The sequence below is a fragment of the Sminthopsis crassicaudata genome, chromosome 1, assembly GCF_048593235.1.
Source record: "Sminthopsis crassicaudata isolate SCR6 chromosome 1, ASM4859323v1, whole genome shotgun sequence".
NCBI lineage: Eukaryota > Metazoa > Chordata > Mammalia > Dasyuromorphia > Dasyuridae > Sminthopsis > Sminthopsis crassicaudata.
This window is the reverse complement of record NC_133617.1, coordinates 57,543,854-57,571,783: the sequence shown is the minus strand read 5'-3', so window position 1 is coordinate 57,571,783 and position 27,930 is coordinate 57,543,854. Positions and strand designations below refer to the sequence as shown.

Sequence of the window (27,930 nt, the reverse complement as noted above, 5' to 3'; positions counted from 1 at the left end):
GGGAGAAGAGAGGGCAAATTTGGAACACAAGGTTTTGCAAGGGTCAATGTTGAAAAATTATCCACGTTTTGAAAATAAAAAGCTTTAATAAAAAATCAGCTCAAAAGGAGAAAAAATAAGAAAAAAATAAGTGATCAAACAAGCAAAAAAGGTGAAAATATTATGTTGTGATCTACTTTCAGTTTCCATAGATGTGGACTGCAGAGGGCTCTCTCCATCACCAGTCTATTGGAACTGTCCTCAGTTATCTCATTGTTGAAAAGAGTCACACCCAAGTTGTGACTTTTCAAAAGGCCAAGTGGATCTGCCAGGTTTAATCAGTGCGAGCGCTTCCTTCACTGAGACACAGTCCGAGAGTCCTCTTCATCTTCACAGAAGACTGTCCAATCCCAGGCTGAGACCAGGAGAGATAACAGTCTGTCTTCTGCCATAGTGTGCCTTCACCTAGAATATCGTGTTCAGTTCTGAGTTTGAGTTTAGGAAGGAGACTGACAAGCCAGAGAGCGTCTAGAAAAGACTGACCAGATTGGCGAGGGAACTAGAGACAAGCACAGCTCTTATTACATCACTCCTCTCTTCAAAATACTTCAGTATGGTTTTTTTCCCCCTCTATTTCATCTCCCATTTCCCTGCTTTTGCTTAGGCTGTTCCTTCATACTGTCCCTCCTCTTCTCTTTCTCCTAGAATCCTTAGCTCCTATCCTTTAAGATTTAGCTCAAGGGCCACCTTTTACAAGGGACTTTCCTGCCTCCATTTGTTAGTATCCACTCCAATTATGGTGCATTTATTTTGTATATTTTGTATTTATCTGTGCATGCATGTTTTCCACAAAGTAGAAAGTAAGACTTTTGGGGGCAGGGACTATTTTATTTTTCCATTGGTATCTTGAACACCTAGTGCACACAGGAGGCACTTAATGTTTGTTGAGTTGAACGAACACAAAAATGGTATTTATTTAGGGATTTAATGTCTCATTTGAATCTTGAAATGACCCTTTAAGGCAGGAGGCCCCAGAGATGCTAGTAACCTTATTTATAACAAGTATCTTTGCAGTATTGTTTAATGCCTGAGAGGAAATTTCCAAGGGTCATGGAGATTCCCCAAGAGGAACCTAGACTAGGCAAGACAAAGAAACTGTGCTATTCTGGGGATTAAAATTAGGGGAAAGAATAGAGGAAACCAGATTTGGACACTGGTTTCCAAAGTGAAATATCTTTTGTTTCGGTTCTATTGTTCTTGCATTTCAAATCTTCTGGTTGTCAAGTGGAGTGTTTGGGCAGTTGACATCTGTTATTGCATCTGCTGTTAGAGCTGACCATGCTGACCATCATGGAGCCCAATGGCGGCTTACCTGAGGATACCCATTGACCAGCTTTTTGAGACATGGCAGCCATACTCATTGCTGCATCGGCAGGAGACTCAGGAAGCCCCAGACCGAGGCAGAGCCCATGTCCTGAAAATGTAGTTCCACTGGTAAATTGGAGGGGAGAACTGCTTCTCACTGCTTCTGCCCTGATTTTCTCAGGGATGGTCTGTGATTTCAAGGCTGAGCTCTAAGACACAGATCTATACTTTCCACCCCATTCCTTTCCTACTATCTGCAAGCACGTGGAGCTGGAGAATTCCCCCAGCCACACCTGAAGAACCAGGAGAGCAATGAGGAGAAGGGAAGACAATTGGAAGTTAGGAGATGACTAGAGACAGGCGGGGCCATGTTTATATAGTTTTTATATATATATATATATATATATATATATATATATATATATATATATATATATATATATATATATATATATATAAATAAAATAGTCAACTTCTTTTTCTTATTTTCTCAATATCTGTAATTGTTTGGCCCCATGTATTAAGTCTTGTAAATATCAGGGGAAGTTATGACCAAAAAGTAAAAAAAGCAGATACGGGTGAGGGTTTTAGAGTTATAGATTCCATATTTTTGATACTTCAAGTTCTATTCCTTTTCATCTCCCAGACAACTCTGAGCCCGTCTAACGGGTTTGAAATGGCCTCTGGAGAGCTGTCTGAATGTTTGTGGGCTGAGTGCCCTCTGGTGATCAGAGCAAATATTGTAGCCTTTAGGAAGGTCAGAAAACCAGCTGGGGTTGTTATTGGGCTGATGGCCCCAGATTTGCCGCTTTGATATTATCCTTCCTCACTGGATAATTAATAGAGTGACAAGCTGCCTTACTGTAGGCTTAAGGAACACAGCATGAGTGTGGATCTGGGTGGTTATACTGCAGTGCCCCCCCTACAGAGCCCTATGCAGGGCACTCACTCATAATAAAAGAGAAAACTTGAGTCTCAGAGAGGTGGTTTCTCCCCGGTCACCTAGCATATGTGTGTCAGAATTAATATTTGCTACTCATGTATAACCCATATTGGATTATTTGCTGTTTAGGAGAGGGAGGTGGAAGGGAGAGAGAAAAATTTGGAACACAAGGTTTGTAAAAGTGAATGTCGAAAATGATCTTTGGATAGGTTTTGAAAATAAAAAGCTAAGTGCAGTGTGATAATTATGGAAATATGTATAGAAAAATTGTTCATGTTTAACATATATTGGATTATTTGCCATCTAGGGGAGAGGATGGAGGAAGGGAGGGAGAAAAAAATTTGGAATGCAAGGTTTTGTAAGAGTGAATGTCGAAAATTATCTTTGCATATAATTTGAAAATAAAAAGTTTTATAAAAAAAGGAAAAAAGCTATAATAAAGAATATAAATTCAGAAAAGGAAAAAAAGCTATTTTTTTTTAAAAGAAAGAAAAAAGTATTTGCATCTAGGTCATTTTGTTTTGACTACTTAGAGAAGAGATTTAGGAGTGAAGATGGGATAGTTGTCTTCTCAAAGCAATATAAATTACATAATTTTCCCAGAAAGAGGGAAGGCTGGTAAATGTCCAGAAATAATTGACCTCAGCTCCAAACACATGTTATTAAGAGTTGCAAGTCAAAGCATAATCAGATTACAAGAGTGATCAAAGCTCCCTGAGTTTACAGAGCCACAGAATGCCAGAGAGAAAAGGGTGTTTAGAGATTGTCTAGGCACTGAGAGATTGTCCTCAACTTTTTGCCATAGAAACTCTATGGTAGTTAGTTGGCTGACACTTTCTCAGAATGTTATTTATATATGTTAAAAAAAATACATGAGATTACAAAGGAAACCAATAATATTGAAATGTATTGTTGTTCATTTATTTCAGTTGTTGTCCAACTCTTTTTGAGCCCTTTTTGGAGTTTTCTTGGCAGAACTACTGAAGTGCTTTGTCATTTTATTCTCCCGCTCATTTTACAGATGAGGAAACTGAGGCCAACAGGGTGAAATGACTTGCCTAGGGTCATACAGCTCGGAAGTGTCAAACTGGATTTTAATTCAGGCAGCTTTTTTTTAAGGTCAGTTTTCCTGACCTTAGGCTCATTGTTCCAGTCACTGTCCTTCATAGCTGCTTCTTATATTTGAAATAGGATTATCAAAAAATTTTTTAAATTTTTAAGCAAATTCATAGACCCCAGGTTAAGAACTCCCAAATATGTGTATGCATATATATATGTGTACACACACATATATATATGTTTTATAGAGGAAGAAACTCAAGTCCACAGAGTGGAAGGGGCTTAATTTTGAACAAGTCCTCAAATCCAGGACTCCTGCCTTTCAGCCCAGAATTTCTGAAACCAGAACCCCCATCCTTTTTTCTTTTCTTTTCTTTTTTTTTTTTTTTTACTATTTTACTATTTTTTTATTTACTATTTTTATTATTTTTACTATTTATTTACTCTATTGAGAGGTCTGACTATATAGACCACATTTTCCTCTTCAAAACTCAAAATCTTACAAAAGTAAATGCTGAAAGCTATTTTATATGTAATTGGAAAAAATAAAATACTATTAAATAAAAGAAAAAAAATGGATAGGGAAAGTGCTGAGGACTCCCTGGAAGAGATTGCAGTCCATTAAAAGATGGGTGATTGATTTTCATGATGGCCAAGATAATAGGTTTGGTTTTGAGATACACATGGGACATCCAGAGGTGGGTGCTCAGCAGTTGGAGATGCAGATCCAGAACATGTGAATTTGAGAGTCAGGTGCATGGAGATGATAAGTGACCTTGGACAATGCCAGTGTTTGAACCCAATCAGGTGGGATGCAAAATGTTCTGGATTGAGCTTCAGAAGATTTGAGCTTTGGCACCAACTTATTGTCTTTTGGAATATTCATTACCTCACTCTAAGCTTTGACTTCCCCTTCTTTTCAGAGGAAGGAACTGAAAGAGATAGTCTCTAAGGTTCTTTCAGGTTCTAATATTCTTCCTCTTCCAGGTCCTACATTCTTAGGTCTTATCCATTCTACCATTCTATGAAGTGGTCTACATTTTAAGATCCCTTCTAGCATTATATTATCTCTTCTGACATCTTCCCATCATTCTGGGTTCTTTTAAGCTTTTAAGGCTTTTTTTTAGCCCTAGTCCTTGAACTTTTTAAATAGGGGGCCAGTTCACTGTCCCTCAGGACTGCTGGAGGGCCGGACTATAGTAAAAAAGCTCATACTCTGTCTCCACTCCTCAGCCCCATTTGCCATAACTGGCGGAGCACATAAATGTCCTCAGAGACCGCATCTAGCCCGGGCTGTAGTTTGAAAATCCCTGCTCTATTCGTTCTAACCTTCTCTCTAGCTTTAATAATCTGGGTTCTGAGATTGCTCAGAGTTTGGACATTTTATAATCTAACTCCAGCCATTCCAGAACCTGCTGCTCTGTTTTATGTTCTAGCCTTCTTTCTAGCTCTGATAATCCAGGTTCTGAGATCGCTCAGAGCTTGGACAAAGCTGTTGACATTTCAGCAGTGGTGGGGTCAGAAGCCAAGTGATGAGGGGCTGAGTGAGTGGATGGCGAGGAAGAAGAGGTCACAAGAGCAGACCAGTCTTTCTGGGAGTTTAGTAAGAATTTCACGTGGCCTGAATCCCCTGCAGCCTCTTCTTAGGGGCTGCATCCTCTCTGCTCAATCACGAGGCACAACCAGCTCCTGGTGATGGCCTCTTCTGATCCATGTGAGGTTCCTTGTCCTGCTGGCTCAATGGTGTTCTAAAGAGCTCCTCTTTGTGAGCCCACAATGAGACTGGTAATTTCCCCACCACTGTGGTCTTTATCCAATTATCTTCTTTAAGGGCTAATCATTCCCTGTCTGGCTGCTGTCTGGGACTGGGGTTTGGTGATTAAACAAGGCAGGGACACCTGGGGTGACAATCCTCATCAAAAGCTAGGGAGGTGCAAACACTCCCCTCACCCCCCATCAGGCTTCTGTTCACAATGTTAGATTCTGGAGCCAGTTCCACTGGGGATCAAGGCACAAAAGCTTCTTCCTGCTGGCAAAAGGATAAAAGAACTCCCCCCTCATGACCTGAACTCATCTTACCTGCAGAGGAACTGATAGTCACCCACGCAGGGTGATGGGCAGGACGAGGCTGCCCTCCTAGACCTAAGTAATTTCTCTGAATTGCCCATTTTTGATACTTGGAAGGCCAACACGTAGAAGAAATTCATTTCCCTTTTATATCAAAGCCATAGACTGTCAGAGCTTGCCAGGGCTGCAGGACGAGAGGGAGAGGAAAAGCAAAGAAAACAAAGAAAAAGCTCAGGCTAAGAGTCAAGTTGCACTCGACTGGTTTATTCAAGCAGGCAAGGTCCTTAAATCACAGAGAAAACTCGTTCTTTCTCATGGGAAAAACAATAATACGAAGATAGCATATTTTTCTTGTTAATGTTTCATATTATTTTGACTTATTTCTTACCTCCCCCCCCCCCAGTACTAACCGTCACAATGTATTGCACCTGTTTTTCTGAACTGTAGTTATTATTTGCTACACATCTAGGATAGAGTCCAAGGACAAGTCTGTGAGAAGAGATCTTTCATCTTCCTTGTATCTGAGCTGAGCTCAAGGATTTCCAGCCCTCCACAAGAGCTGGAAGGACCTTGGGACGCAACATAGAATGTCAGAACTTAGGGGGATTAGAGAAAGGCACTGCATCTGGGCCAGACCCTTCATGGTCTCTTACAGTTAGGTTCTGGTCAGGCATTCTGTTCTGCCACAATTTGGGGGACAGGGCCATAGCTTGCAGTCTCTGTCCCTCTGCCCAGTTACACATAGGTAGTCTTCCCTGCACTGGGGCAAAAGTTTGAAGCCTATCTTTCAGTCCATTGGGTTTTCGTTGTAAATTCTAATTGACTAAGCAACAGTAATTTGCTAAGAAGGCCTGGAAATGATTTCCTCTCTAATTACAATTATAAAAATTATCCACTGAGAAAGTAGCAGAAATGTATTTTTCAGAGAGGATCTGAAGAGGCTCTTCCTTGCCATTTGCATTATGACAATTAATCCAGTTAACTAATGGACTAATCAAGTCCAGCAGATGGGTTAAGTACTCTGGAGAATCTACCTCATGGCAATTACATTTCTAAAGCCCTGCTGTGATCACGTCCTTCCCGGGTAAGGGCTTTCAATGGGTCCCTACTGCCCACCATGGGTACAGGGCCAACCATGTTGCCTGACAACAGAGGCTGAGCACTGTCTCTGGCCACACACCTCCTGGACAATGGCTCCAGTCACACTTGACTACTGACCACTCTTCAAAGCTTTCCCAACCTCTCTGCCTTTAAACTTAGCCTTATGTGGGAAATGTCATTTCAGCATGAATTGTCTATATATGGTTCACAGAGATAACATGGATAAATATCTTGGGATTTTGCCCCCCCCCCCAAGAGAAACTTCAAGTCTTATCTGTTAAGAAGTCAGAAAGCAAGACATTTCCAAACTGAAAAGTCTATTCTCTTCTGAGAAGGGATACTTAACTAGAATTTTACTTTCCTGCCCCTCAGAATATTTCTAGCCTAGGGACTTTTTGGGGGGTTCAAGCAGCTTTCCTGGATGTCTCTTAAAGAGGGGCTGCAAACTCCAAATTTATATCCACTCGTTTGTCCCTTTTCCTCCAAATACAAGTTACATAAAAGACCATAACAAATAGTGAATAATTAGATATCTAAGTAGCTAGCAAACAGAAATCAGGGGCACAGAAAAAACAACTATCATCTCAGAAAATAAAGTGAATATATGTATGCACTCATCAAAAGAGATTTATCTCAGCTAAACCAAGAGAAAGGACTCAACCTTTACCCCCACTCCCTCATTCCCCAGGGGGAATTCTTCAAAGTCTCTAAGGAAATAGATTGGAAATCAAAAACAAGTTGAGGCACTGGTTCTTCTGTCTGTGATTTCCCGAAGTCTCTCTCTTTTTTTTTGTCTACAAACATCTCTTCCTTCACAAAGTCATGCATTTTTCCCATGCTCTCAAACCAACATCAAACCAAACTATGAAAGATACCCCAAGCTTGAAACCCAGGTTACATCTTCTCATGGCCGCTCTCATCATGTGAGCAGGTTACTCTCATTATTTTGTAGAGAAGAAAAAGTAAATATAAGTGGGCAGTTACTGGTGCAAACCTGATATTTTCAGTTGCTTTTTTTTTTTTTTTTTTTTAAGAGGAGATAATAAGGTCCCTGATTTTTTTCTGAGTGTTTATTCTCTCTCCCTCTTTTAGGTACTTTTGAGCATCTGAATGAACAAGAAACTAGGCCCAGAATTGAACAGGAAAGGGATTATGCTGCCTGGAAATTTCCCAGTGCTTTTTAATAACCCCAAGCTTCCATGAAAGACTCATCTTTTTAAAATCAACATTTTTCTGATGACAGTGTACGGCTGACTCATGTAATACAGAACATCCAAAGAATTGGTGATGAGTCACCCAAAGGGCAACTGGTGGGTGTAAGCGGTAACACAGAGCCAATTGATCTATGACCAATGAAATGACCCATCAGGAAGGGCTCTGTAAGACTGATGATGAAGCTTGCCTCCCACTGTGGGCAAAAAGGTGATTCCCTAGGGTGCAGAGCGCATTTGTTTTACACCAGGGCTTTTGGGGGGATTGGAGAGACTGAAAGAGGAGGAAGAAAGTGATATTTACAAAAAGGTCAAAGTGCAGTAATGGAAAATTTAAAAATAAACAGAAGAGAGCAGAAGGATGTTTCAGAAGAGACACAAACAGCAGTGTTGAAACTTCCATATAACATTTTAAATATATTTTACAAATGAATTACATATAGTGGAGATTCACAGCTCTATTTGCAGCTACCTTCTGTTATATTTTGTACAGAAAAATGTCCATGCTAGTTGTTTGTCAAGTTCACATCAAAAGATGAACTTTAAGGATTTTCTTTACAATTTGTTAAGTTCATAATTTAACATGTTTTGGTCTACCTCCCATCTAGGAAAGGGGGTGGGGGGAAGGAGGGGAAAAATTGGAACAGGTGGTTTTGCAAGGGTCAGTGCTGAAAAATTACCCATGCATATATCTTGTAAATAAAAAGCTATAATAAAAAAAAAATGCTAAGTTATAGAGCAGAGGTAGACAACCAAGATGGTGAAGGAGCTTGAGATCAGAGCCATGCTCAACTGAAGAAACATGGGATGGAAGGGGGAGCTAAGCACAGCTGGGCTCAAGTAGTCACAGCGCACCGTGGGAGAAGGATCCTATCTGCTGTGGGACCACGAGGCAAAGTTAGGTTGGTAAAGACTGTCAAACTCTCCCAAAGCGGAATGGATTGCTGCCACATAAAAAGATGCATTTCCCCTTCACTAGAGAGCTTCAAACAAAGATGACATGGCCATCTGCTGGGGAGATAAAGAAGGCTTTTGCCTTTATGGGTATTGGACTGGGTGGCCTCTGAGTCCCCATCCCTCCGAGTCCCTCCTTCCCTGATCATTTTACCATTCCTTAAAGATTCTGCCTAAATTCTGCTTCCTTGGAGAAGTCCTCCCTGATTTCCCCAGCCATAAGTGATGGCTCCCTGGCACTCTTAGAGCTCTCTCCTGCACAACTAACATAATCTGTTATCTCAATTACAATTTCCTACGTATATAGCTTAAGGGCCCTTCCAAGAATTGTACCCTACCTTGGTACACATGGAGTTTAGTTGCTCCGTTTGTAAGAAACGTTTTGTTCCAGGGGTTTGAAGACATTCTGAGAGGAGGTGCACGACGTCCCCAGACTGACAAGAGGCCTTCCCTCTAGTCCAGCTGCGTCCTTGGGCCCACAGACCACATCTTATCACGTCTCTTTGCTCCATAATGGGTTCTACCAAATGGGCCGAGGCAGCAGCTCTCCCAGCAGGGGCGTGGAAACCCCTGCTGTTCACTACGTAGCGTGTGCAGGTCTTCCTACTGACCACACGGACACAGTGACCGCTGCCCACAGCGTGGCTCCCTCAGTCAGACGCTCTCTCCACATCAGGTCACCACAGCGAGAAACCAGAGGGATGCCGAGGTGAACCTGGAAGAACATGAGCTTGGAGAGGTTTGCTAGGAGAGCATGACTGGGTGGGCCCGGCATTGGCTGGACAGACAGGCTGGACCGGAGGACAGCCCTTAGGGGTTCAATGGTGACTTGGAAGGTTTGTAGGGAAGCATTCACATCAATGCCTTGGATACAGGAGCCCGTGTCACACAGCTGATTGGCCTGAGCTGCCCCATCTTTATTCTCTCTGTATTTAGAGTATAATGATGACCACAGAAGCTCCCTGAGGACCCCATTTTGGCACATACTACTAACAGATGTTTGACTGAAACTTCTGCTGGGAGCAAAGGATGCCCCCTTGGCCCATCAGAGAGACTATATGGCTACTGGCCAGATGGGATGGGTCAGACCTTTTTGGTCTGTCCTTTCTACTTCTGACAGGGAGATTCTGACCTTCAGCTCTCACGTTCTACATACCAAGACTCCCTCCGTCCGACATTCGAGCTAAGGCCTCTCAGAGCACCCAGGTCTCTGTAAGCGCTGGAGAGGGCTCCGTGTGCAGCACAGGGGTTCAGGGCCAGGTTATGATTCAGTGGGATTCATCAATCTGCCCTAAACGCGAGCTGTGTTTCCGAGGCCCCCAGCCACCCCTGGAGAGACAGCTTTCTACCGTCTCATCCCCATCCAGCAGGTTCAGAGGAAGCCGCCAGTGATCTGCTCCTCTTTCCTTTACCTGTAATTGTTTTCTAAGTTAGAAAATTGTCTTCCTCAGCGTGTGTGGAAGGGGATGACCTTGGAGAGCCCCCAAACTAATGGGAGGCTTTGGTGTTTACACAGAAATGCTCCCCGCAGCCCCCTGCCCCTCCTCCACCATCCCCCAACTCCCAGAAGAGCCAGTCAGGAGAGGAACAAATGGAGAGTAGACCTGTGCAAGGGCCAGGGAGAGCAGCTGGCCCCTGGGGTGGGGGAAGGGGAGCTCCATCTCCAGCAGGGTTTCAGGGACAGCAACTGCTCTTGTGGAGGGCGAGGGAGTGAGTCTGGGGATCTCCCCAGGAAAGCAGATATCTGGGAGGGGAGGGGGGGGGGAACTGGGCCTCCTTAGGTTCTGCCAAAGGAAGGACTGACTTATTTCTGGGAAGAGGCAAAAACAAGAAGGAAACTAAAGCCAGGCTTCTTAACCCAGGGCCAGGAGCTTTAAAAAAAAGTTCTATTTGTACATATGATGCATGCATGTACATATAGAGAGACCTATGCACATATTCTGCAGCCGGTGTCCTCAGACTGACTGCCAAGGAGACCTGTGACCCATAAGGTCACACCTGGCCTGGCACACGGCAGGAGCCTAACAACTTCCTCTTGAACTTCCCAGACATGGTACTGGAGGGAAGACCACCGCCTTCAACGTGAGGACGTCCCACTGCCTGGAGGAGGGCCCTGGACGCCCCTCGCCTGGGCACTGAGGAGGAGGCCTCCTTCCTGACTGCCAGGCTGGCTCGCTGCCCACGATCCGGGCAGTCTCCGGGGCCGGTGCAAATACAAGAAAGGCTGCAGAAGTTACCGGCCAGCGCGCTGCGGGGCTCTCGCCGTCCCTTGCCTTAAGCAGGCACTGCCACCTTTGAGAAGGAGAGAGAACACTGTGGCTCTCAGAGCTGTGGGGGAACGAGGCCTTCCAGGACTGGCCCATTTCTTTGCCAGGGGAGCATCCCAGTCACCGTGGTCCATGTGGGGAAAGCACGCCTGGGACCGCCCCGGGGTTAAGTGCCATCTCCAATGTCTATTTTTCCTGGGGTCTCAATGTCCTCATTTGTAAAATGAGATGGGGAGGGGAATGGCTTCCAAGGCCCCTTCCAGGTCCAGATCTGAGTGGAGTCCCCTCCGACTGTCCCTCAACACGCTCCCATGATCTATGACCTCAGCGCCCAACTTGGGCCCTCATCCATCATCAGTCCAAGGATTTGGGCCCCAAAGGGGAGCACATGGCCAAAGTCAGCCAGCCCGAGGCCTGGTCCCAGCCGGACTGGGGGGCCTGGCTCATGGACATGCTCCTGCTTCCCCCCACAGCAGAATTTTTCTCTTCTACTGAGAGAGGGGAGAGTAAGCAATGGGGATTTCAAGGAGAAAGATCTGGAATCCCAAGGGGGAGGTTCTTGGTTTTTGGTACCGAGTCCGTCACAAAGCTATGTACAAGACTTCAGGCTGGCCCGAAGGCCCCTGACTGCGCGGTGCCCTCTGGGGGCAGTCATGAGTAGCTGGCGGGCATCCTGCGCCACAGGCCCCCACACAGACAGTTCTTGGTCCAGCGCTGTTCCCACTGCTTTACTGCTGTTGCCTTGTGGGGGGACCTGAGCACGGTGACACAGCCGCACCTGGGGGAGGGAGCAGAGCAGGTGAGAACGTGAGGGACCAAGGCTGGGGGAGGGACAGCTGCAGGGCAGAGGGGAGGGTGACCTTGAGCACGGGCACAGTCGAGCTGGCTCCCAGGAGCCCCAAGACCTGCATTAGGACCTCCCTGAGGCCTACAGTAATCTGCGCAGTCCTGACACCTTCCAGCAATGGGAAGGAGAAGGCAGAGATGGGACAGCTGGGGGGAGGGCCTGCTGTGCTCCAAAAAAGGCAGGGTATGAGCAGGGGGACTGGCTGGCAGCCATGGGAGGGAAGCTTCCCTTCGGAATTGTCTGAAATTGGAAGGGCCGCTGCAGGGCAGGCAGGTGGGCAGGGGCAGGTTATGGTGGTTTGGGGGCCCCAGAAGCCCAGCTTCCACTCCGTTCACAATGCCAGTACCTTCAGGTGGACTTCGAAGCCAGGCCTCCTGGACCTTGAGGGATGGGAGGCAGAACTCTGGACCTTGGGGCTCCCGGGCACTCACCTGGTGCAGGATTTGCATTCCTCAGTGGGATATGCCCCCAAGTGCAGTCTCCTGAGGTGGTCAATCTTTGGCTGCCCAGGGGCTCTGAACACAGAAAGAAACAGCAGATTGACAGGGAACTCACACCACAGGAAGGGTCAGGAGGTGTCCCTCAGAGGACAATGGCAATAGGATCAGAGGGTATACTTGTGAAGCACTTCACACAATGCCAAGCACACAGTAGGTGCTTAATACTTGTCCCTCCCACCCCTTTCTAGAGGATTCTGAAAAGCTCTGGGAATGCCAGCCTCCTGCCCATCTCCGTACATTTGAGGAAACAAAAGCCGTCTAAATCTCCGCCTGTCTCAGAATTCTCCACCTTCAGTCTGATGAAACTGGGGCTCCGTCCCCTTTCTCGAGATCGGGCATTTATTCTCACAAAATGAAACGAGACACTGAAATACGATTTCAAACAAGCTTTTGGTGAGGACCCCCTGCCCGCCAGCTTCCCTGGCAGAACGCTCTGCAGATATCGGTTCAGCCAAGACTTCTTGACCAGAAGCTGTACCACAATGTTCTGGGCTGCCTGGGGTGGTGAGGAGCTCCCGAGCCTGCACTGGGTGCATCTATCCCTGAAGGATGTTGGGGAGGGGGGCAGGGTCCCTGGCCAGCCCAGGACCGGTCTCCTGAAACCCTGAGAGGCTGGGAGTCCTCCAGCAAGACCTGCCCATGTGCAGACGGCCCTGGGGGTAGCATGTGGACTCTCCTGCCTTTGCCTGAGCACCCCCGACCCTCCCAGCTTCCCACAGCCACACAGAACACATTTAGCTGCTTCTCTCCGGGGTCCCCACCCTGCTCGCCCTACCTGGCAAGGACCTCGAAGGGCGGTGCGCCGGCATAGCCGAGCAGCCCAGGAGCCTTCCCGAACTGGAGTCGCACCAGCTGCTTGCTCTGGAGTTTGCTGATGATGCCATCACTGATGGGCAACCAGTCTAGGCTGGGGATGAGAAGCTGACTCGGGAGGAGGCAACACTCGTCAATGAGGGTCTCATCGGGCTCCGAGGGGTGGTTCTCATCCCGACCTAGAGGAGAGAGGCTGATGATGGGCAGGAAGCCAGAACTTCCTCACCGGCCCCAAGGAGATGGGCTCTGGTGCCGGGCCTGTTAGCAGCAGCACTGGGGGGGGAGGGGGGGGAGGAAAGGCCTTTGTGACAAGGGCAGAACTGTCCTTCCACAGCACCATGTCCAACAAGGTTCCCAGAGAGACACCTGAGCTGGGGGCTATTCTTCTGAGCCCACCCGTCAGACATACTAAACACTCTATGATGCTTCTGCTCGCTCCAACAGACACTTCCCAGGCTGCCCTTCTCATCCCCTCCCCTCAGAAACTGGGCCCCACCTCGGAGCCTTGGTTCGGGAAGGGGAGCCGTGACCTCACCCTGCTCACAATCGGGCCTCCAAAATGCTTCTGCATCATTACATGCTCACACAGCCCCCAACCCCAGGTCCCTTGGTGAGCGTTCTTCCCCTTAGGGCTGTGGGCAGAGGCCACTGGGCTTGCTTGCACCTGCAGGCCCAGCACCGTGCCTGGCACACAGTGTTTAGTAAATACTTTCATTCACTTTTCTGATCCAGAGACTGGCTTGGACCCTGACCTGAGCAAGCCTGATCCCTTCTGGGAGCCCCTGAAATGGAGGGCTGACCCCAGGGGCTACCCAGTTCTAAGGTCTCAAGCCCCTCAGGCTCTGACATTTTGGAGTCCAGGTGAAAGGCCACTGCCCTCCCACTGCCAGCCCTGACATTCCCACAACACCTGCAGTTACTAGCTCAGCTTCTGCTCAGTCTTCTGGTCTGGGAATTCACAGCCTCTTGAGGGAGAATTCCACTTTGGGAGAATTCTAATTATTGGGAAATTGGGCCTACCCTTCTACAAAGCAGAACAGGTCCAGGGCCTCCCACCAGGGTTGCTGGCCCTCTTCCCTAGGCCCTGAGGCCTATTCCCACTTGCCCCATCCTGCACCTGGCAGTAAGGGATTGAACATTTACCCATAGGAAATTTCACATTATTTGATTGAGTCCCCGGTTCTAACCCTCCTGGGAAGCAGCCGGGCAGACAGGCAGGCTCAGGGCTGGGGAGGCCCAAGTCGTGCACGAGGTGCTGGCTAGTAATATGGCCCTGGGAACCTTCGCCTCTTGTGTCAGGGTTTCCTCAACTGCGAAATGGGGGTCTCTCAGCGATTCCCTGGCTGAGTTGTGGGGATGGAGCAGTGTTTCAGAGTGCTCTGCAAGCCTTGAAGTGCTATTAAATGCTGGCTAAGGTTACTGCCATCATCACCTGCGCACAGGAGCGGCTCTAACTCTGTCCCACCCCGCTTTACCCTTCTGAAAGTGCACTGTTCAACCCTGTGTCAAATCCACTTGACAAGCCCCACAACCTGCCACATTTCCCTTTGGAGATAAGGAAACTGTGATCAGCAAAGCCCCAAGAGCTCTCTCAGAGTGGCAGATTTAAGTTGAGGCACAGCCCAGATGGGCGTTCACTTCTCCTCTGCTTCCTGGGCCTTGAAGTCACTAATCACTTCTTCCCCTACCCCTCCCTGTTGCTTACAGCAGAGCCAGAGCTTGGTCAGAAGCCGGAAAAGGAGAGACATGCTATCCTGGGTGTCAGAGGTCGCAGTGTAAATGGGCAGACAGCTTGGTTTCAGGAGGCCCCAGATTCGAATAACGACCATCAATTCTCTCAGCATGCCCAGGGAAGCGCCATCGCGTAAAAAGCTGTGGCCTGGGCGGACGGGAGAGCCCTGGTGGAATTTCAAAAATAGCGTTAGCTGTAAATCTTCCCCAAACCCTGTTTTCATCCCATCATTCCCCGTGGGGAGCAGGAGGAGGGGGTGGTTGGTGACTCCCTGGTGGGGAGAGCCGAGAGCACCTGCTGACCTCAAGAATGAAAGGCCTACTATTTTCCTAGGGTGTATTTCCAAGACCTGTCAAACCTGGGTAGGTAAAATCACCCACTGCTGGTGATTCACATGGTGACAAATAATGCTGCCAAAGCAAGAACCTTGCTGAAGAGGAAGAAGTTTTCAGCAATCAAGTGCAGAAACCATGCACAGGGGCTAGTTCATCACCACTGCCAAGTAAGAAGGGCACATCTGAAATAGAATCTGGGTTTTTGATTATGCTCAAAGGGCTATCGAACTGGGTATATCCTTTGACCCAGCAGTGTTTCTAAAGGGCCTGTATCCCAAAGAGATCTTAAAGAAGGGAAAGGGACCTGTATGTGCAAGAATGTTTGTGGCAGCCCTCTCAGTAGTGGCCAGAAACTGGAAACTACGTGGATGCCCATCAATTGGAGAATGGCTGAGTAAATTGTGGTGTATGAATGGTATGAAATACTATTATTCTGTAAGAAATGACCAGCAGGACGATTTCAGAAAGGCCTAGAGAGACATGCTTAGTGAAGTGAGAAAAACCGAGAGAACATTGTACACAGCAATAAGATTATGTGATAATCAATTCTGATGAATGTGGCTCTTTTCGATAGTGAGGTGATTCAAGACAGTTCTAATGAACTTGTGATGGAGAGCCATCTGCATCCAAAGAGAGAACTATGGGGACTGAATGTGGGCAACAACACAGTATTTTTACCGGTTGTTTTTTTTTTTTTTTTGGTTGTTTCCTTGATTTTTTTTTCAGCACTTCATAGCTGAAAACTTCTTCCTCTTCAGCAAGGTTCTTGCTTTGGCATTTGTCACCACATGAATCACCAGGAGTGGGTGATTTTACCTATCCAGGTTTGACAGGTCTTGGGAAATACGCCCTAGGAAAATAGAAGATTTTTTTTCTTTTTTTTTTGTTTTTTCTTTTTGATCTGATTTTTTTGTGTGTGCAGCATGATAAATGTGGAACTATATATAGAAGAATTGCACATTTAACATATATTGGATTACTTGCTGTCTAGAAGAGAATATCAGCAGAAAGAAGGGAGAAAAATTTGGAACATAAGGTTTTGCAAAGGTGAATGTTGGAAACTATCTTTGTATATATTTTGAAAATAAAAAGCTATAATAAAATAAAAAAAAAAAAGAAATTTGGGCTTCTGGGACAGAGAGAATGGCCTTAAGGAGGGCTGGTAAAAGTCATTTGCATGAAATTAATCCAAAGGACTTTAAACTGAAAGGAAACTAGCTACCAAACCAGACACTCTAGAGAAAAGCAACCACATGAGGAGACTTGAGGTAGGAAATCTGGAAGTGCACCAGAGACAGAACACAAGAGCTATCAATAAACCCCACAGTCTCAGACGTCTGGATGAGGACACAAAGGATAGCTAAGAGGCAATGAGTGGAAACACTGCGTATCCAGGAGTATTCCTGAGTATCCCTGGGGACGCTCACATCTCATTTGAGGAGTCAAACAGCTAAGATGTGGGGAGGGCAGAAGGGAGACACTTGGGAATTAGTCTGTTCTGCCTTCTTCCCATTCTTATATGGCACTGAAATCCGCTGGAGAAAAGGGAGAAATCAGTGAGGAATTATGCAGGGATGGAGCCATAACATCACAGTTATGATGGATCTGGTGGAGTGGGGCACTCTCGGCCAGAAGGAGAGTAGTTTGTTTTTGTTCTTAGCTCCCGGCTGGTCTTAAAGATAAGGGAGATGTTACTAAGCTCAATTCTCAATCACATGGAGCAACTCTAGATGATCACTCCACCTCGGAATTTGGGATAAAGAAAAGAAAGCTGGCCATAGTGTGACCCAAGACTGGGGGAGAAGAGATGAGTAGGATCCAATATCCTAATCTTTTACAAAACATGCTGGGCACAGTACTCGGTGTTAGAGATACAAAGATCAAACACCAAGAGTGCCAGTCCTCAAGGAACTTCCATTCTACTGGGGAAAGACAACGTTATACATAGATAAGAAAATACAAAGTAATTGTGAGGGATAGGAACTCTAATGGTTGCAGTGATAGGCATCCTGTTGGAAGGGGCACTTGAAAAGAGCCATGAAGAGAACCAGGAATTCTAAGAGATGAAGATGAGGGGTGGAGAACTTGGGGAGGAAGGGAACAGATAGTCTGTGCAATAGCATTAGAGAGAGGGACAGCCAATAGGCCAGTCTGGCTGGAAGACAGAACAAGAAAAGGAAAGTGGTGTGCACAGTAAGTCTGCACAAGAAGCTTGGAATTAGACTGAGAATGGTTTTAAATGTCAAACAAAGACATCTTGTATTTGATCCTGGAGCCACTTAAGCTACTATTGTTACCATCATCTGGAAAATGAAGACCATAAGGCTATAAGGAGGAAGATCAACTAACTATAAATGAAGCATTATTAGGCTTAAGCCCTAAAAGAGATCAAAGAAGAAGGGGAAGGATCCACACACACATCAAAATATTTAGAGCTATTCTTTTTATAATGGCAAGGAACTATGAGCTAAGGCAGGGACAGCTCCCCATCAAGTGGGAAACAGCTGGACAAGATATGGAATGTAAATGTGGTGGGATACTATTGTACCATAAGAAATACCAAAGAGCTGATGGCAGGGAAACCTGGGAAGCCCTAGGAAACTGATGCACAGTAAAGTGAGCAGAACCATACGATGGCAATAACAGTAAAGATAAGTGAGTCTGAAAGACTTAAGAACTCTCATCTGCACATTAACCAACCCTGACTGCAAGACAGAGGACAGATAATGTCGTGTGATACTCATCTCCTGACAGAGGTGACAATCTCAAAGTGAAGGACAAAACTTTTTTCTTTTGGATACAACCAAGTGGAAGTTTGTTTAACTTGATTATTCATATTAATGATAAGGGTTTTGTTTTTGTTTTTCTTTTTTCAATTGGGGGAGTGAAGATAGGAAAGAGAAAAAATAAACCCTTGTTAACTAGGAAAAAAATTTCTTGAAGAAAGTAGAAATGAAGAGACTTTATAATCATAAAGCACTGAAGCAGTCAATTTAAATTGTCCTAGGCCATTGTGCTAGTAAAAGCATTAAAGATAAGGAGAATGAGAGGAGACACCGGGCCAGGCCGGCCTGCTCACCCCCGCCCACTTTGGCCGAGGACAGAGACACAGGTACGCCCTCACCTGGTTGGGCAGGCTGGCCAAAAGGTAGAGCACGAAGTCTCCCACCCACTGGATTAGCTGTTGCAAGGACTGCAGGGTGGTCATCTCCAACACAAACTCTTCAGTTTTCAGGTTGATCATCACCTTGTCGATATCTAGAATCAAAAGGTGTGATTGTGGGATGCTAGATCATGAAAGGTCAGATCAGGAAGGCCCTGAGAGCACAGAATGGGGAGGGCCAGAGCCACCAAGTCCTCCAGAGGCCACGCCTCTGCTCACAGCATGGCTGTCTCTGTGGGGCCGGTCTTCCAAATGTTCCTTACTTGCGATGGCTACAGCAGGTAAACAGAGCAAGCATCCGCTCCCCCAACCTTTCCCCTGCAGTGTGCTGAGAGTACGACCATTTTCCCAAACGGGCCACGATGCACGTGGTCTCCCCTGAAGACATCCTGACTGCATCTGGAAAATTGCCTACCTAACTCCTCTCTGACCTGGAGGAAGGAGGGGCTGAGGCAGGCTACATGCTCATCAATAAGAGGCAGTGCGACGTGAACCTACTCTGGGGGGCAGCAAATTGTCTAGGATGACAAACCAATCTGGGTTAGAGCTGGAGGGGGTAGGGGAATACAAGCAGCCCAATACACTGTGGTGGAGCCAGGAGCCAGCCCAAGTATTCTGGAAAACAAATTCAGAAGTAGGTGAGAAAAGGAAACGCATTGTTCCTACTCGAGAATGGCCCTAGCGATACCACAGTGCAGCCCTTTGTACGAGGGTACAGAACTGGAACCAAAGTGGGCATCCCCTGCCAGGGCAATGACAGTGAACTCACTTTAAGGACAGTTCTCTTGGGGAGGAGCAGAGGTGAGAAAGAGTCCAAGGCTTAAGCCCCACCCACCGACATCGGTGATCTTGCTGCAGATTTCAGTCAGCCGGTCCCCAGGACTCTTGTCTGGAGTGTTCAGGAAGTGAGGCCGGAGCAGTGACTTCAGGGTGGAGCTGATGGCGATCAGGAAGAGCTTGGCATGGTAATCACAGACCCGGGCCACGGTGCAGGAGGAGAGCTTACAGAGGGAAGCCTTCATGGCCACAATCCGAGTGGACAGCACCTGCCATGAGATGCACACTGAGAATGTTGGAGCAGGAGACTGAGAAGATCTAAGGGAGCCGGTGGCAGGGCCAGAAGCAGGGCTGGCTCCTGACTCTGAGGTGTTGCCCCTCCCCAATCCCTCAACAATCCAGGCTGAGGCAGGAGGGCAGAATGGTCAAAGACTCACTGAGCCTGATGCACTCCTATTAAACCTGCTTTTCTCTAGGATTAAGAAGGAAGTCCAGCTATGAGCTTCTGACAACTTGCTCTCTCGCAGATACTTCCCCAATGCCAGGCCCTAAACAATGGCTCTGTAGAGAATGCAATAGTGATGGTCAAGGCTCAAATGCATCCTCCCAGCATCCCCTGCCATAGGTATCTCCCTCATCTGCTTGCAAAGCCACTTAGAATTCCCACAGTCTAAATTGTATAAGATTGCAGACGTGACTTATCTTCTCTATTAGACTGCAAGCATGATGAGGGCAGGAGTTGTGTCTTACTCATTTCTCTATCTCCCTGCTTTGTACCCTAGAATAAGCACCATGTACAGCACAGAGCAAATGCTGAGCCCATCAGTGGTGGGGCTTGACTCGGGAGCTTCTCCTCCTCAGGAGGGAACAACGGGAAGAGTCAATCCAATTAGAAGATCTGGACTCAAGCCCCTGCTCTGCCTCACCAACTCAAGTGTATTTCCCTTTCTGACGCTCAGCTTCTTCTTCTGTGAAATTAAATCCCTTCTTTGAAGGACTTCAGAGAAACTCAAGATGGGAATTCCTGACAATATCCCAATTAGATGGAGCATTAAGTCTCCATTTAGAAAATGACCAGGATCCCTTTTAGCTCTAGAATTCTATGAAATGTTTACAACACTCCCATAAGAAGAATTTGTCCAGGAAAGCTAATCTCTGGGTTCCTTACTTCTTGAATGAACCATACCAGTGATGTCCAGACTGAGTCACACTGTCACAATGTACTTCTAGAAAAACCAGATCCACAGAGAAGCGCCCCAAAACCACTGTCACGGGCATGTCAATAAAATGGTCGGGCACCCCCTACACTAAAGTAGTGAATAGCCTTACCTTTCCATGAACCTACAGAGAACGGATAATGAATGAGAATGAGCTGGAAAGAAACTTAGTCATCCAGATCAGAGAGATTTCAAGGATCTATGAGCTTGGATGGAGGAAAAAATGACAGGTTTAATTCAATAGAATTGGTTTTCTTTTGTAAATCTATGCACTTCAGCTTATGTATTTAAAAAAAAAAAAAAACTACCATGATTCTGAGGCAGCAAGGTGGCACAGTGGATAGAGCACCAGTCCTGGAATCAAGAGGAGCTGAGTTCAAATCCAGCCTCAGACATTCGACCTTGGGCAAATCCCTTAATCCCAATTGCCTCAAAAACAAGACAACCCCGCCCCTTGATTCTGAGATTCAGGGGGTCATAGGCTTTGCCTGGCTGTCAAAGAGCCCTGGATACAAAAGAGGTGGTGAATAAGCCTTGTTTCATGGAGGAGAAAGCCAAGGCCCCAAGAAGCTAGACATTTTGATCCCCAGTCATTTGACTATTTAATGGAAGAACCAAGATAAAACGATCTGACAGAATAACTAACCCTGAAACAGTTCATTTTACAGACTAAGTACCCCATGCACATTGGTGAGACCCCAGGCCCCAGGTGTGGCTGAGGGAGTCAATGCTTTGCTTTTCCATACTGTAATCTTAGTGAATAAATCTGGACTCTAGCCTCCAGGTCAGGATTCTACCACCATCCCCCAAACCCAAAGCCAGGAGGTGAGATGGATGATCAGCAAAGTGTTCTAGGTCTTGAGGAATCTGGATCCCTATTGCCCGGTGCCTAAGAGTCAGAAACATGGCAAATGTCTCACCCTAGGAGCTGGCCAGCCAAGCCCTGCAGCTCTCAGACCACATCTGAGCCTGGAGCTCTGCAGACCCAGGCCCTGTGACTCCTGGCCCACCCTGCCTCTCTAGGCCAGGACGTGGGGCCAGGCCCTGCGGCTCCTGGCCCATCTTGCCTCTCCAGGCAGACCCGCTCACCTGCTGCAGCGCTGCATTCTGACGCATGTACTCTTCATGGAGCTTTTCCACCAGATTCTGCACCATGTTGGGCTGCACGTGCAGCAGGATGTCCCACCAGTCATAGCCAGTCACCATGCAATATTCCAGCAAGAAGAGCAGATGGCGCAGGGACATGTTCATGTCCAGGGCATGGCCCATGGAGGGTGAGATGCGGAGCATACTCAGCTAATGGGAGAAGACAAAACCCTCCATTAGAACCTTCAATCGTCCCCCTGCTTCTTGTGCAGTATCATCTGGGACCTGCACCTGCCTCGGAAATGTCACAAGGCCTGACCTAATCCTGGGCCTGAGCTCACCAGCCCTGGGTTAATCTCTATAAACTTCACTTTCTTCACCCATAATATAGGTAGCATGTGACCCACACTAACATACCTCCCAAGCTGTTCTGAACCAAATATTCTGCAGTTTTAGGTGCTACAAGAAATGCTGCGTGTGTCTTATTTGTGTCTAGCTGTCTGCACAATGCTATCCCCACTGGACTGTGAGCCTCATTTGTCTTTCTTTGTCTTCCCAGAACTAAGCCCACTTGAAGCACTTGCTGGAGACCAGAGCAGAATGTTTAAAACGGCCACGCTTCAGCCACGTCTGCACCGTTGGGAAGATTGAGCAGACGTTCATGATTACCAGAGGGGAGACGGTGATCTCTCTGGTGCTGCCCAAAGCGACCCAATGGGAAGAGCAGAAACTCAGTCCACCCAGTCTGGGATGAAAAGGATGACCTAAAAACCTGCCTGGGGAACAACCTGGTAAAGATAGAGCTACAAAGTCTGTGGTGGAAGGATCCCTGAGGCCATCTGTTAGGGTGGCCCAGATGGCAAACCACTGATGAGCCAGCTGACAAACCCAAAGGGAAGCACAAGCCTCTGGAGAGGATTGGGCCATGGCAAGGCAATGAGGTACAAACAGTGGGCAAGGGATGACACTGACCCATCAGGGATCGGGAACAGAGGACCACAGACTTAGGAATACAAGGGACTTCATGGGCCAGTCCAGCTCCTACTTTTACAAATGAAGTAACCGAGGCCCCTGGGGAGAGGGGACAGATGGGTGGTCATCCGGATACTAAAGGGCAGTTTCCAGGCTTAGCAGGACAAATCTGAAGGAGAATATGGGAAGAGAGGTTCTCAGGGCCCTCCCACAAAGCGGCTGCCCACCAGCCTCTAAATGCTAGAGCCACTGAGAGAAGTGGAGGAGCCCTGGGAGAGGTCCATGATCTACAAGACCTAGCATCTTCAGACACTGGTCTAAATGTCCTTGGGGAGGCCCAGAGGAGTAATACCCCAAAGGGCAGGGAACAACAAAATTTGTGAGCAAGGAAAAATGCCAGGATATTCCAGGAAGGAGGAAACTGGAACAGAAATGACTCTAAGGAGGAAATTGGCAAAGGGGGGAATCTTCCCAAAGAGACCACTATCAAAGTGCAATGAATTAATTTCCTGACAAATTCAGGGGAAGTAAAGATGAAGTTCACAGAAGGAGGGTCCTGAGGAATCAGGCTGAGGCCAGTGAAGAATGGTTGGGGGGGGGGGGGAGGACAAGGAAGCGTCCAAAAAGGGAAGAGAGCTCCATTCTGGCAGATGAGAGGATAATGGACGACAGCGGGCAGCCTAACTGAACATCTGCCCTAGAGCTGGCGGCTCAGGGCAGAGACACTGGAAGGACCTGGCTTCAAAGGCAGCCTCTGCTCTTTACTAGTTGTGTCACCTGCGCAAGTCGCTTCGCTTCTCTCTGCCTCAGTTTTCTCCCCTACTGTGAAAATGGGAATAATAATCATAACACCTTCCTTTCCTCCCAGAACTGTAATGAGCATCAAACAGGATCCTATTTGAAACCTGCTTTGCAAATCTTAAAGCACTGCATGCAAACAGCTGCCATTCTTTTTCTTCTCCCAAGAATGCTCTTAGGGAAGGTGACAAAAAAGTGGTTAGCAGGGAGTAAGACCCCCAGGTAATAAGGAGATGACAACTTTATCCCTGTTTTTTGAGATGGTCAGAAAGCTACAGGGCTGGCCAGAAATGGCCACGTGTGACTGATGGGATTCCGCCGGGGAGCTTATAAAAGCCTTCAAGAATGGGAAAGGTGGCACAGGACCGAAAGATGGCAAAGATGTCACTATTTTCAGAAACGGGAGCCCACTACCAGCCAGCTCTGAGGGCACAGGTCTAAGGGGAGGCTTATCAGCACTCAGGAGGAAAGCTCTGGGCTTCATCAAGGAGGAGGGCGTGCCAGACCAGAGACGGTTCCTGTTTCGGTACGCTAGGTCAGGGAGGGCTACAGCAGGGACACACCTGGATTTCAGAGAAATGTTCGACAAAGTTTCATGATGTAGACTTGAAAGAAGTCTCTAGTTCAAGGGCTCAGAGAATCCTCCTCAGTCATGACCTGTCAACTTTGTAAGTCAGTGATGTGCATGGAGCTGCAGATTAGACTAGAAAGAGCAAGGGGTTGAAGAAAAGAAAACCTATTTCACAAAGGCTAGGGGAGAGGTAGCCATACGTGACAGTTCCTGTGGAAAGGCATCAGGGGATCAGGTGGACTGTAAGCTCTTCATGAGTCCAAAGTGTGAAAGGGAAGCCCAAACTTCCTGCTACTCAGGCAGATTTTGTGGACAAGCTGTAGCATGTGCAGGATGGTGAGGACGAACACGGATGGTAACCAGTAAACACAGCATAGGAAGATAAAGTAAATGGCGATGTTTGGGGCTCCCTTTCCTCTTCAGTTTTGTCTTTCACATGACTTTCGAGGCAGAGACCGTTCCCATCTCACTCCCCTGCTCGACAATTTCCCATGGACCTCCACTACCACCAGACAAATAAACAAATTCCTCAATGCAGCACTTCAGGTTCTCCAAAACCTTGTTCCACCTAACTCTGCCATTCTTACATCACACTGCACCCAAAATGAGCTCTGCTGTTAAAAATAGCAATAGAATTTAGGCAGTACTTCAATGTTTGCAAAGGCAACACTGGGAGGTAGATGCTGTTATTATCCCCATTCCTCAGAAGAGGAAACTGAGGCTGAAAGAGGTGAAGTAACTGGCCTCAGCTTACAGATGGAGGACCCCACGTCGGGTCTTTCTGACTCCATTTCCTAGGTCACACTCGACCTTCAGTGGTCATGACTTCTCTCCCCAGAGCTTCATGACCTTGCTCCAAAGAACCTCCTCTGGGGAGACTTCCCTCTCCCTCTGGCTCTTAGTCACTCTGTCTTTTTTGTGTTAGTCTTAAGCGCATACATATATGTCCTATTTCTCAGGAAAACACAAGTTCCTTGAGATCAGGAGCTACGATTTTTGTCTTTCTATCCTCTGAGATTTCCCCCAGTTTACGTATATCTTGTTTGTATCTATTGTTTGCATGTTCTCTCTCTAATTAGACTGTGAAGTCCTTGAGGACAGGCCTGTCTCTTACCTTTCTTTGTTTCCCCAACTCTTAACATAGCACCTGGTATGTAGTAGACACTTAATAAATGCTTGCTGACTTTGTATTCTCAGCCCTACACACAGCAGGCACTCAATTTCCTGAATTTGCTGAATAATGCAGATTAGAATTAGACATCTACCTCACCCACCTCCAGGACTTCAGATGTGAAAACAGAATCACATCTTTTTTGGCTCAGGTCCTGACAACAAAAGTAGGAGTAAAGGAGTTTGCAGAAGGGCAGATTTCATCTTCGTAAAAGGATCTGAGGTTTCCCAAAGTTGAGTGGCTTGAGTCCCAGGAGGCAGGGGACTCCCCCTTCACTGGAGCTCTTGTTGGGGACATTTAAGAGGGATTCTTGATTATGGGATGAATAGGAGAGGCCTCTGAAAGTTCTTTCAGTGCTTAGATCCTGGTAAGCCCAGCACATAACAAGCCCCTCCATCTCAATGCAATGCTCAGAATGGGACCAGACAGAGAAATTGCCCAGGCAGAAGGCTGAGAGGAAAGTGCTGGGCTGAATAGCAGCTCAGTTAAGTTGAAGACCTGTCACCAGAAGCCCCAAAAAAGCCCAGACAGGCTGGGTCAAGGTAAGGTCTCTATTTTGTAGACATGAAATAAAAAGAATTCAATGCACTTCAGAAAGAAAGAGAAGGAGAGAGAGAATGAACAGTTTTGCTTTTTAGAAGATAAAAGTGGAGCGGGCAGCTGAGCTGGAGGTCCATGGGAGTCGGGAAAGGCCCTGAAAGGCCCAGCCCCGCCTGCCCAGAGACAAAGGCCCCCTCCACCAGGGAAGATGGGCAGCCACTCTGAAAGGCTCAGGGTGGGGCAGACAAGCTGCCAGCCCCTGACTTCCTCCTCCTAAGTTACCTCCTGGTTCTGAGAGCCAGCCCTGACGCCTCCATGCTTTGCCTCACTGCCAATCTGGCTCAAGTTCTGGTTTAAACAAGGTTCCCTCCCTACTTGACCCTGTCTACTGGAGTCCAGGGGATTTCCCCCTCCTTTCTACTAGAATCTGCCTAACCCCTAGACTTGTACCACCTGTATAGGAACTAGACAATAAGAACCATGACCATGACTTTTGACTTCATCTTATTTCCTTTTTTTTTGGTTTAGGATTTTATTGTTCTGTTGCTTTAATTTACGTTTTATTCATCCTTCTTCTCTGAAAGTGGGTAAATGCCTAAATAAATTCAATTCTCAGAAACCATTCTCCCGCGTTATGACTAGGAAAGTCAGTGATTTCATCCCACCCTCCAACCAATAAGGAGGGAATAAGAGGTGTTGTACATTAGCACTTGTCAGAAAACTGGGAGTCTATCCTATGGCTTCTTCCTCTGTAAAACAGGAAGCAGAGGGGAGCAGAGCCTGGCTTCTGGGAAGGCTGAGGCCGGGAAAGCTTGAATTCAAATCTTGCCTGACACTTACCAGCTGTGTGACCCTGGGAAAGTCTGTGCTGCCTAGTTTCCCCACCTGTAAACTGGGAAGAGTAATAGTCCCTACCTTCTAAGTTTGGCGTGAGCATCAAACAGACGCACATGTGTAAAGCCTTCAGTCCAGGGCCTGGCACGAAGCAGGCATGTCATGCAGGCCGTTTCCTTCCTTCCCTCAGATCTGGCCCTCCCAGCCTAACATGCAGCCCCCTCCTACGGGGCATCTACAACAGCCATCTCACAAGGATCTGTGGGAGCGCAGGGTCCGAGGAGGCTGGGAGCACTGGACGAGACGATTACCTTTCCGTGGTTATCGATGCCTACAAGAGCCAGCGAGGTCCAGGAGAGCTGCATAGCTTTGAAGTGGATGGAGGGGCCGGCGGTCCGCTGCCTTTTGATGGACTGTTCATCCACCGGGCGCTGGGTGGAGGAGCCATAGAACATGGCCATCGTCTGCAGGGAGAGGCGGTGGACGATGTGGACGCTACCATCGTGAAAGGCCAGGGCCAGGCCTGGGGGCAGGAGAAATAAACAGGGTCACAGACTGAGGAGCAGGAGGCCCCTGAAACTGATCCAAGCACTTCAGATTATAGACAAGGAAACCGCGGCCCGAGAGAAGCCGTCACTTGCCAGAGACCAGCCCACAGGTTAGTGGCCGAGCTGAGATCAGAACCCAGGCCCGCTCTTGGGCAGTGTCCTCACAGCACTGCATGGGCACCAGGAGGCACGTGAGGCTCCATCCTCCTCCCCACAGAAACAAGGCCTTAGTCAAGTTCCCAGAACCGTTCTTCTCCTATGCTGACTGACAAGTGCCCTGATGACCACACATACAGGCGGTCACAGACACATGGAAGGCCCCAGAGCCGCCCAGCCTCATCCATCAGATACCATCCAGCAGGCCCCCCGACATCTCCCCCAGCCTGCTCCCAGCTGAGAAGACGCAGCCCCTGTAGTGGGGGTGGGTGCTCACTGATGGACTTGCTGCTCCCTCAGGGCTCCCCCCAGGGTCAGTCCCAGCCCCTCTTCTTCAGGCTTTGTGGAGCTCTAGTTCTAACTCTGTGCCTTTTGACCTCACACTCAACAGGCAGGGAAAGAGACAGAAACATCACATTTACCTGGAAAATGGAACACGAGACCACCTGGGAGGGAGAGCCCTACTAGCCTGGGGGCCACGCTTGTTATTTTACTTCTGTGATAACTTCTCCCGTGTATTGTTCACTTAAGAACAGAACTGTGAGAAAGCCAAAGGGGCCCGGAACACACAGAAGGTGGAGAGAGATCAGAACCGCTGCGAGCCCCGAAGCTGGCAGAGTGAGGAAGGCGTCCATTTCAGAAATTCGGACGGAAAAATGGCAGAAGCCAGGGCGAGAGACGGATGCCGCGTTCAGAAGACGGCCAACAGGCCAACGTGGCTGGGGGGGGAGAAGGGGCCCAAGTGCGTCCTGGAGGGGGGTGGAGCCCAACTAGAAGGGGGTGAAATGCCAAGTGGAGAGTTTCTTTTTCTGCTCGGGACAAGAGTGAGCCAGTGCAGTTTCCTGAACCTGGAGGAGCTGCGGCGGCCAGGGGACACTCAGGACAGCAGAATTTCTGACTCTCCATGTCGCGTCAGGGAGAGTG

General features: G+C 47.6%; 1 protein-coding gene across 3 annotated transcripts in view; it reads right to left on the bottom strand.

Moving 5' to 3' along the window:
* Window positions 1–27,930, bottom strand: part of MED16 (mediator complex subunit 16) — a 128,928-nt gene that overhangs the window by 82,017 nt on the left and 18,981 nt on the right. For 2 of the 3 annotated variants that reach the window (XM_074305350.1, XM_074305368.1), the window contains 8 exons: window positions 26,614–26,825; window positions 21,420–21,626; window positions 19,172–19,382; window positions 18,298–18,431; window positions 14,812–15,004; window positions 13,069–13,285; window positions 12,225–12,308; window positions 10,533–11,724 (listed from right to left, as the gene is read on the bottom strand). In XM_074305350.1, coding sequence (XP_074161451.1) covers window positions 11,598–11,724; window positions 12,225–12,308; window positions 13,069–13,285; window positions 14,812–15,004; window positions 18,298–18,431; window positions 19,172–19,382; window positions 21,420–21,626; window positions 26,614–26,825 — 1,385 coding nt within the window. In that variant the 3' untranslated portion in view covers window positions 10,533–11,597. Of the gene's footprint in view, window positions 1–10,532; window positions 11,725–12,224; window positions 12,309–13,068; window positions 13,286–14,811; window positions 15,005–18,297; window positions 18,432–19,171; window positions 19,383–21,419; window positions 21,627–26,613; window positions 26,826–27,930 lie in introns of those variants that run through there. The other variant, XM_074305361.1, reaches the window with a different exon arrangement.